At 39.7% G+C, this 10,887-nt stretch overlaps 1 protein-coding gene across 1 annotated transcript; it reads left to right on the top strand.

The window, feature by feature from the left end:
- Window positions 1-7,155: 7,155 nt before the first annotated feature.
- On the top strand, window positions 7,156-10,763 carry LOC115747498 (mitochondrial phosphate carrier protein 3, mitochondrial-like). Its single transcript, XM_030683685.2, has 6 exons — window positions 7,156-7,679; window positions 8,384-8,745; window positions 8,834-8,877; window positions 9,810-10,024; window positions 10,121-10,245; window positions 10,335-10,763. Exons 1-6 carry the CDS (start codon window positions 7,326-7,328, stop codon window positions 10,396-10,398), a joined length of 1,164 nt encoding a protein of 387 aa, XP_030539545.1. The 5' UTR covers window positions 7,156-7,325; the 3' UTR covers window positions 10,399-10,763.
- The last annotated feature ends 124 nt before the right edge of the window (window positions 10,764-10,887 follow it).

Here is a 10,887-nt window from a genome sequence, read left to right as displayed (position 1 = left end):
AAACAATAACTAACGACTCACGTTGTTCAAAGCATATGTAATAGTAAAGTTGATTTGAAAAGTTCAAAATTAGCGAAAATAAGAACGTTCTGTGTTTCGAGAAGCACATTCCTCCTATTAGCCAGACGAAAAGTTGCTACAGAATAAGATGCGATCCTCACAAAAGCTTTTTCAAAGCTTCGGACGCACGATTACGTGCCGTGATTAGAATCATTCACCGTTTAAGCTCAAATCGCTTGAGAATGTTCGATTATTTTGCGCTAATATCATGACAAATAAATCACCAAAGAAACGATTGCTAACCCCACTTTCTTGAGTGAGATTAATTATTCGTAATTAATTATTTCCATATATTACGTCGAAAATGTTCTGGCTCCATAAATTTTCTCACGCTTTTTAGAGTTTGAAACCGTATTTACATCCGGCGCCGAACGCCTCGGCAAGTAAAAATAATGTCGAAGCCAGTGAAAATTATTTCATAGTTGTAAAAAAGGTACGAAAATCTCCTTGTTATTTTTAGCCGAGAGCTAGAATAACATTTTGATTTCACAAGCCGAACGAATTGCCTGCTTGATTAATCGAGCTTGGCTTGCTCGTTCGTGTTTTACCAAAGCTTTAATTTTCGTGCTTAGCCTGATTGTTGGTTCAATGGATGCATGGCCAAAAGGAGCATCAGATGAAATTAGGGATGTCAAAAAAAGCCTGCACGGGTGCGAAAATTCATCCTAATTTGTGGGCCTTTTGGGCCGACTTGGTACTGTTAGGATCCCGCCAGGTCAGGCTTGTCCGATTTCGGCTTTTTTTTTTCACCCACGTTTTCTTTTTAATTTATCTTATTTTTATTTTTATTTTTTATATTTTTTCATTCGACGAACATGTCAAGTGATTTTGATTCAAAAAAAGAAAAGAAAAAAAAAAGAAACCGACCCTACCCGACCCGGCCCGAAGAGGGTTCGGATCGGATCGAGCTTGGCACTATTCAGTTTCGGGCCGGCCCGACCCGGCCCATTAACACCCCTAGATGAAATGAAGCGGAGAAAATGAACGTGGCGAACTTTAAAAATGGGAAAAAAGAAAAAGTCAACCATTAATCACGAGGGTCGCGGCCGTAAGACCGTTGATCGAGACCAAGTTCCATGATTCGGTCAAAAGTTTGAAATGGACGGTCGATGTCGATAGAATTTTCCAAAACATGGGGAGGAATATGCCGTAGGACTCTTCTCCATAGAGTTGTCTTTCTTTTTTAATACTTCTATATATGCCTTAGCTAATGACCCTTTTTTCCCGAGTTAATCACGGTTTTACCCCTCGCGGAGATGCCCGCTATCGTAAGCAATTAGGTAATATGAGAATCGGCTCGAATGGCCCTTTTTCATCGTGACCACCTTTGCTAAAAACATCCCAATTAGATAGTTCTCTTATAGGTTCGTTTGTTTTATAGAAAATAATTAATTTAAGTATTATTTTTCAAAAATTATCATTTATATCGCTCGAAATAGTCAATCAATGAAAAATATTTTTATTATCTACAACGAATTATGTATAAACATTTATCCGAAATCGAATGGTCTCCATGATAGAAGAGACGGCTAGCAATAAGCCTGTGCTTGTGTGGAGAGAACTTCATAATTGATTTAATGGGAAAATTATCAAAAAAAGTCATAAGTCTATTGCAACTATGTCAATTCGGTTATAAATCTTTTACCGCCAATTGAGTCCTATACCTTTTGCGTTTTTGTCAATTCAGTTCATCCAACTAAGTTTGGTCGTCGGTGTTGACGTGGCACTAATGGAGCTAATGTGGTAGTTTTTAATGATATTTTGTAAAAAAATTTATTTCTTTTATTTTCTTTTTTTATCTCTTTTTTCATCCAACTCGTCCGATCGGCGACCAACCAAAGGCGAGGTTGGGCAGAGGAGGTCGGGCCTCGTCATGGCTAGGTGATGCCAGGCTCGCCTCTGGCCGGTCGTCGATTAGGTTCGGGGACCGATCGAAGGAAGGTGGAGATGAAAAAAAAAACATAAAAGAATATAAGGAAAAAATGAACAAAATAAATAAATAATTTGAAAAAAAATATTATTAAAAATTTCCATCTCAATATTATTAGGATGAACTGAATTGGCATAAATGCAAAAGGTTTAGGATTCAATTGGCAAAAAAAAAATGTTTAAGGCTAAAGTGACACAATTACAATAGATTTATGACTTTTTTTGTAATTCTCTCTGATTGTACATCGTTCACGAAACTTAAAATATTTGCAAGAGTTGTTCTGTCTAAAGAGCGAGGTACGATAATGTAGTTGGGGAATTGGCTACCAGGATTGTGTATTCCATAGCTCCCCTTTTCTAGATGAAAATATTTTCTTTCTCTTTATTTGCTTTTGTAAGCGGTACAAGTGACCATATTTAGAAAATTGTTTTTCAAAATTATTTATTTTTCACAAAACAATCGCACCATCAATCCAATAAGGAAAAACTAAATATATCACATGTTCTAAAACTTGTTTAGGAAAGTACAATAAATTCCTGAAATTTTCAAAAACTAAAATTAGATCCTAAAACTCATCGAATCGGTGCGATTAAGTCATTCCATTAATGCGTTCCAATTTGGTTAAAGAAAAGGCTGATGTGCCTTTTTTTTTTTCTCAATTTTACAGGTGGTGTCGATGTGACATCCTAATCTGATTAAATAAAATGTAAAATTTTCAAACATAAAAAAAAAGGATAAAAAACTGAAAAAGAAGGGTAAAGACGATTAGTTCATCAAAATCGAAGGTGGTTTTATTGTTTATCTTCTTCAGTTCGTTAACTAAATAAACGTGCATCATTATAATTGTTCAACAATTAAATGTTGACTAAATAATTTACTGTTAATCTTCTTTCAGTTAAACATTGAATACAACTAGTTTCTTTTTAAAAGTTCATCTCCTACTTTCGTTAATAGATCTAATTATTTGTGTTAAAAATTCTCTGTGTGTAAGAGAAACAAACTCACCGTTCATCTTCTTCTTTCGTTATCTATTTAGCTCATCAGTTACAAACCCCAATTGTCGGGAGCATGGACCGTACATGCGCAGACACATAGATGAAGAGAGAGGAGCTTACATGGTTGTAGGAAAAGTGTCAAACAAAATCTTAAACCTATTGCATTGGTACTAATTTAGCTATAAACCTTTTAATTTAATCATGAACGTTTTTACATTAGTGTCAATTCAATTCATCATGCCAATTTAGGCCATAAATTGCTTATGCAGCCTTTGACCATCTACATAGAACGGTTGGCGCCAACATTTAACTATAATGTTCCCTCTTTTCCCTTTTCTTTTTGCCAATTGATGGGCAAGGGCTGACCTCTCCCGGGCGAGGGTCGGCTTTGTCGGACCTCACCTGGATCAGGGGGCGACCCAATCTATGTCCATACCTCATCCATTTTTCAAGCTTCTCGGTGAAGAAGATGAAATAGCCGAAGCCGCTGGTTACATTAGCAGAAGATGAAATAGCCTCGCCCTCGTCGGCTCTCTCGCCCTCGTCCGGGCGTGGCCGACCCTTGCCCGGGCGAGGCCAACCCTCGCCAGCCATAGTCCGTAGCCAATATCTCGACAAATCACCAAAGAAATAATTGCTGATCAATTTTCTTGATTTCTCTTACAATTTCCTTCAACTTTTTGGAGTTCGGAACCATCTTCATATCCAACGGAGAACGCCTCCATATTTATAAATAACGTCAAAGGCATCTAAAATTACAAACTATTATATTAAAAAAAAAACCCGAAGAAATCTTTTGTCATAACAGAGAACTAAAATAACATTTTGATTTGACAAGAAGAAAAAATTCGGCATGCTTAATTAATCGACCTTTTGATTCGAATTTGACATAATCACGTCACTAGAGTAATCTTAAGGATCACGCCGCAATACCGTTGATGTGGTCAGAGTTTGAAATGAACGGTCAATATCGTTTGATTTTTTCCAAAACAAAGGGAGAGAACATGCCTTAGGACTCTTCTCCACGGGAGTTTGTCTTTCCTTTTTAATATTTTCAGGTACTATAGTTAACCACTCTTTGTTCCCGCACAAATCACGGTTTTGCCCCTCGTGGCGATTGCACATTGTCGTAAGCAATTAGGTAATACGAGAATCGGTTTGAGTGGCTTCCTTTTCATCATCACCAACTAAAAACATCGTAGCAAGGCAAGTGCATGGGAAGTATTAAAATTGGGATATGTGCACTGAAAGCCTTAAAGATTTTCACGAAAGTATAATTGAGTCTCAAAATTTAGAAAAATTACAATCAAACCCTAAAACTTGTCAAATTGATGCAATTGAGTCATTTCGTTAACTCCATCTATTTAGACCAACGGAAAATATTGACGAGGCTTTTTGTAATAGTTTCTTTCGATCACGTGGCGATGATGTGACTAAAACATGAAATAGAATGTTAAAACCACATCATTTTGGCCTAAATTATGATTTTAACAAAAATATTAATTAAATAAATGAAACATTAAAAAAAAAAAAAGAAACTAGAGGAAGGGCAGCAGGCACTTGCGGGCACCGCCCTCGTCACCTTTGAAAGGGTTGGCGAGGTTCTACGAGGGTCGGCAACCCCCATCGATCGCAGGCGGCCCAACCCTCGGGGCGGTCTTGCTAAGGGCCACCATAGCTGGGAGGGCCACCACACCGGGGCGAGGGTCGTTGGCCCTTTCGGGCAAGGGGGGCGATGGCTAACAAGGCCTACCTCCCTTGCCTTTGGTTTTTTTTTTTTTTTTGGTGTTTTATTTAAATGCATTTTTTAATTTTATTTTATTAATAATTTGGTTAGAAAATTAGAATTTAGGCCAAAAAGACATTGTTTTAGCCTTATGCTTCATTTTAGCCTAGCAGGGAGAAAATATTAAATAAAGTCGAGTCAGCATTTTTAGTCTAAATAGACGGAGTTAACGAAAAGACTTGATTGCACCAATTTGATAGGTTTTAAGACTTGATTGCACTTTTTGTAAGTTTTATAACTCAACTACACTTTCGTAACAAGTTTTATGACTGTCAATGCACATATATATTTAAAATTCGTTGGGAAAATGTCATTAATTTCTAAAAATTTTAAAAAACGAAATTAAGTCCCGAAACTTATCAAATCTGCGCGATCAAGTCATTCCATTAATTTATTGACAGAAAAAGAAAGTCATTCCGTTAATTCTCTCTAGTTTGGTTGAGGAGAATACCGATGTGCCTTTTTTCCGCCCCTTTTTTACACGTGGCGTGGTCGGTGTGGATGAGACGTCCCCGCCATATAAAAGAAATTGATTTTTTTTAAAAGGTTAAAACAATTGAAAAAAATGGTGAAAACAATTAGTTCATCAAAATCGGAGGTAGTTTTGTCGCTTATCTTCTTCAGTTCGTTACCTGAATAAATTTTTATCATTATGATTGTTCAACAATTAAATGCTGACTCGATAATTTACTGTTAATCTTCTTTCTGCTAAACGTTACATAAAACCAATTTCTTTTAAAAAGCTCATCTCCTACTTTCGATCTAATTTTTTTGCCGTTAAAAATTCTGTGTGTATAAGCGAAGCAAGTTCATCTTCTTCGTCCTTTCTCTATTTAGTTGATCAGTTACAAACCTAAGTTGTTCGGAGGCCGGACGGCACGTGCGTGAACTCATGGACGGAGAGAGCGGGCCTTACCATGGTTGCGAGAAAAGTAAAAAAAAAAAAAAATCCTAAACTTATTACATTGATATCAATTTAGCCCTAAACTTTTCAATTAAACCAATTTAGTCCTAAACCTTTTTATTTTTGTGTCAATTTAATTCATCCGGCCAATTTAGGCCATAAATTGCTAATATAGACGCTAGCTGCCCACATAAAACAACCGGCGTTGACTTGGATAATTTTAAATTATTTTTTTTTATCTTTTTTCCTTTTTCCTTTTTTTGCTTTGCCTTTTCTTTTTGTCAGTAATCTGGTGAGGCCAACTCTCGCGGGGCAACCTCATCAAGCATCACTTGGGTCAGGATTACATTAGCCATAGATGGAATAGCCTCTACCTCGTCTCGGCAAGGCCGCCCTGGCCTAGGCGAGGATCGGTCTCGCTAGATCTTGGAAGGGGGACCTCGTCGTTGCTCACCCTCGCCCAGGCATGGCACAGCGAGGCCAACCTTTGATGGCTGGCGATTGACCACCAATAGAAACAAAAGAACAAGAAACACAAAAAATAAAAAAAAGTTGTTAAAAAATGATTTTAAAAAAATGTCCATGTCAACGTCATCATCCACATCAACATTTTTTTTTTGGGCCTAAATTCATCGGATGGATTGACTTGGTACCAGTGTGAAAAGGTTTAAGAATAAATTGATTTAATTAGAATGTTTATAACTGAATTGATACCAATACTTCATGTTTATGACTTTTTTAATACTTTTCGCCCATGATTGCAATAAAGAGGAGACGGCGGGTATTTGGAGGCGGCAACTAGCTATAATGCTCGAGCTGGAAAAAGCTTAGAAGCTGAGGCAGCCATGGCCTAACTCAATGAAACTCGAGCGACTATGACAACGAGCTCAACGAGTCTCCTTGGGCACGGGCTCGGCGAAGGCCGGAATCTCAAGCGCCCATGGTCGCTAGCTCGATGAAGCTCGAGCATCGAGCTCTCGAGCCGCCATGGTAGCGAGCTCAACGAATCCTGGAAGATGGAGCAGGAATGGACAAGCTTAATGAAATTCGAAAAGCCATGGCCGCAAAGCTCAACGAAACTTTGAGCGGCTTGGGCCAAGCTCCACAAAAAAGTAAAAGCGTGTTTAGTTCGCAAAAATGAAAAATTTAGAAAATATTATTTTAAGAATAATTACTTGTATTTTTTACAAAAATAAAATTACTTTTATAGGTCATGAAAATACTTAAATATAAATTATTGTAGATAATAAAAATATTTTTATCGAATAATTAAGCCCGGAGGATTCGTTGGGTCCGCAAATATTATTTCCATTTTTCCTTCTTCTTTTTTTCATTTTGTCCTTGTACTTCCCAGGTCGCAGCCAGGCAGCCTCCGTTGACCAATGAGAGGCTCGGCCTGGGCAAGTGGCAATATCGCAATTAACGCGAAAACGGAGGGCCGGAGCTGAGGGCCTTGTAGGCATCACGCGAGGGTTTGCCCAATAAAATCGCCACCCCTTTCGCTCTCCTCTCCGTGCAACTTCCCTTTCTCTTACATACAAGACTCTCCGCGGGAGATTGTTGGAAACGAAGAACCTTCATTTCCCTCAATCTCTGTCTTTCTCTCTCTACACGCTCGCATTCTCGCAGATCTCGCAATCCCCCACATCCATGGCGTTCGCGGACGGCTCGAGCTCGCGGCAGTCGCTGATCCCCAGCTTCCTCTACGCCTCCTCGTCCTCGTCCTCGTCCTCGTCCTCCTCCGCCTCCAAGTCGCTCTACCTGGAGAAGATGCTCGGCTCCGGCCCCCGGTCCTTCCCCGCCCCCGCCTCCGCCTCTGCCTCCGCCTCCTCGCCGGCCGCGGATCGGAGCGCCTTCCTGATCCCGGCGCCCAACGAGCCGTCGAAGAAGATCGCGATGTACTCGCCGGAGTTCTACGCTGCCTGCACCGCCGGAGGCATCCTCAGCTGCGGCCTCACTCACACGGCCGTCACGCCCCTCGACCTCGTCAAGTGTAATATGCAGGTCACGGGCTTTGACTTTCTGGGAGATCTCGCTGATGCTTTTGGATTTTATCTCCGTTTTTTTTTTCTAGTGTGTGATTTAATTTGTCTGGAGACTGGATCCTTGCTTTCGTGTTCTGCAGATGCCTGTGTGTATGCGTGTATAAATAGCTGTATGCCTGATCTTTCCTTAGTTTGATTATCTCTGATTTTAATCCCGTGAGGCATTGGAAGGACTGCGATTGGTGTGATTCCGTGAGATATCTTGATTATTGTGACGTCCTTGGTTGAGCCTTATGCTATTCGCTGCTATGTTTCTGGTTTGTTCGCATTACAAAAGGTGGTCATATATGCATAGAGAGCTCGAAAGTTTGCTTAACTCGTATGTGTTGGTAAATACTTTTGTTGTCCCTTAGCGCATTCCGTGATTACTCCGGCCTGCGCATATTAGATCTCACCGCTTAAAGAATATCTATGAAATGAATGTGATGCAATTGGTTCTTGTTTCTTTTTTGTGGTTTTCAGAATTTGGCCAAGTATCGACTATTCTTATGTTGATTTATGGATTGAATTGCTTTCTGATGAAGGGAATTGATGTCTTGTAAGGAATATGGAAATTTGGCAAGTTTCTCTACGTGGTGGTCTACCTGTTTTGAAGTGGATCTTCATTGTGGGGTCGAAGTGCAGTAATTAACATCTTATGAATCGTGCCTTGTGATATTTCAGATTGACCCTGCAAAGTACAAGAGCATTTCATCTGGCTTTGGAATTCTATTTAAAGAGCAGGGCGTCAGAGGTTTTTTCAGGGGCTGGGTACCCACTCTGCTTGGTTATAGTGCCCAAGGTGCCTGCAAGTTTGGCTTCTACGAGTTCTTCAAGAAATATTATGCCGACATTGCTGGACCTGAGTATGCAACCAAGTACAAGACATTAATCTACCTAGCGGGCTCTGCATCAGCTGAGGTCATAGCCGATGTTGCACTTTGCCCCTTCGAAGCAGTGAAGGTCAGAGTGCAAACTCAGCCAGGATTTGCAAGAGGTCTGTCAGATGGATTACCCAAGTATATAAAATCTGAAGGCGCTCTTGGGTATGTATCCAACACATGCGACCTTTTGTTGGTTCAGCCAAGTCATAGTATTGTTTATGTTGTAACTTTCTCCTGCCTATGAATGCAGGTTATACAAGGGCCTTGTTCCTCTCTGGGGTCGTCAAATACCATGTAAGTTTGGCATTACCTCTGTTTTTCTTTAGATATGTAGTTTTTACCAAAGTATATATTCACACAATTATCCTCTACATGCTCAATTTCAAAGAGAGCTGGTTTTGTTTGCTTGTTTTACCGCAACATGTTATTCATCAATTGCTAGAGTAAGCAACATATGGGAATTTCTCCATCTGCTAACAAGAGATCCAATAGTCTTAATGCATCATATGTCCCCATGGTTTCTGAGTTTTCTACCAATATACACATTTAATGGTCTGGCGAAGCTACCTGTTACCGAAGTCGACCTTCTGTTGTGGTTATTTACTTCACCCTTTTTCTGTTTTGCACAATTATATTAGTGATTTGTGTAAAGCTCAACACACTTGAGGATGTTGGTTGATACTTGCTCATGTTTTATTTTCTTAATGTTTGGTCTTTCAATTTGTTGACTCTTGCATGCAATAAGAAGCTTTCTTTATAATGCTTGAGAACTTGTCAAGATCACTTTTATCTTATGAATTAGCAATATGTGAAATCATGTCCCTAGCAAATAGCTTAAACTGGCAAAGCATTTAGGGCCTGTCTAGTTTGAATTTTATTTTTTGCTTTTTGCTTAATTTAAATCTCGCAGTTCATGCACTTTGACCTTTTTTTTTAATCCAAAACTCTTGAAACTTTCACGACGCACCAATGTTAAAACTTAGATAATTTTTTCATAATTTTCTGAAATTTGCATACTATTTTAGATTTTGGCAAGCTTTGCTTTTGTTCAGATCCAAACATATAGGGCCGAAGATAGTGTGGCGTGGTACTTTATGTGCTGTTGTGTGGTTCAGTTCCCTGATCTACTTATTTACCAGCTTGCCTAGGCTGGCTTCTCTTCAACTTTGAAATTTTGACAGCACTATCTGCAGGAACTTAATTAATTAACATGCATTTTCTTGCAGATACGATGATGAAGTTTGCATCTTTTGAGGCCATTGTTGAGATGATGTACAAATATGCCATTCCCCGACCAAAAGATCAGTGCAGTAAATCTTTGCAGCTCGGTGTCAGTTTCGCTGGTGGTTATGTGGCAGGTGTTTTCTGTGCTGTCGTGTCTCATCCTGCCGACAATCTTGTCTCTTTCCTCAACAATGCTAAGGGAGCAACCGTTGGTGATGTGAGTGTTCCACTTGCTGTATTTCCCTGGCGTTCGCCTCTTGGCTTGGATCTGATATCTGCTGTGCTCACTACCTTTTGTTTTCTTGTTTTGCAGGCTGTGAAGAAAATGGGTATGGTGGGTCTCTTCACCCGTGGTCTTCCCCTCCGTATAGTCATGATCGGTACCCTTACTGGAGCCCAATGGGGTATCTACGATGCATTCAAAGTTTTTGTGGGGCTGTAAGTTATCCCCAGATATTTTAGATCTCTTAAACTTAATTTCTGTATAAATTGTTTGAATACTAATGGCAACTTATTATGAATTCTAGGCCAACGACGGGTGGTGTTGCTCCGGCTGCTGCTGCAGCCTCTACTGAGCTTGCCAAGGTTTAGAATGTCTTAGTGACCAAGGGGATCGGCATTTGTCTCAGGCATGAAGACTCATCTGCAATTGGAAGTGATAATAATAGTAGATTTGCTGGGGCTGGTTCAATGGCTCTCGAAGTGATTTGACTATTCTTTCATATTCGGAACTCAAGTGTTCAATTTTTACTTGACTGATTTTTGTTTTGGGGAGGATGGCTAGGTCCTTGTCCTTCGGATCCATTAAATCTTTTTGTAGCTAGGTCCTACGTTCTAAATCCGGTTGAAACTAAGGTTTGGCATCCCCCCTTGAACGCTGACAGAGGCATACAATTAAATAAACAGACAGTTTGGGGGCCATAGTAGGAGGTATACTTTTGGAGACTTTGAGATAATGCTTTGTGATTGTTCTTTGTTGTTATCTCCTTGCCCTACTCATCTGAAAACGTGCTGTTGTATTTGTTTCGATGCCACTAACTATCCTCCACTCCACAAATTCTGCTGAGCTGAAAAATATGG

Source organism: Rhodamnia argentea, chromosome 5 (genome assembly GCF_020921035.1).
Source record: "Rhodamnia argentea isolate NSW1041297 chromosome 5, ASM2092103v1, whole genome shotgun sequence".
In the NCBI taxonomy this organism is placed as follows: domain Eukaryota; kingdom Viridiplantae; phylum Streptophyta; class Magnoliopsida; order Myrtales; family Myrtaceae; genus Rhodamnia; species Rhodamnia argentea.
This window is presented reverse-complemented; position numbering and strand designations above follow the sequence as displayed.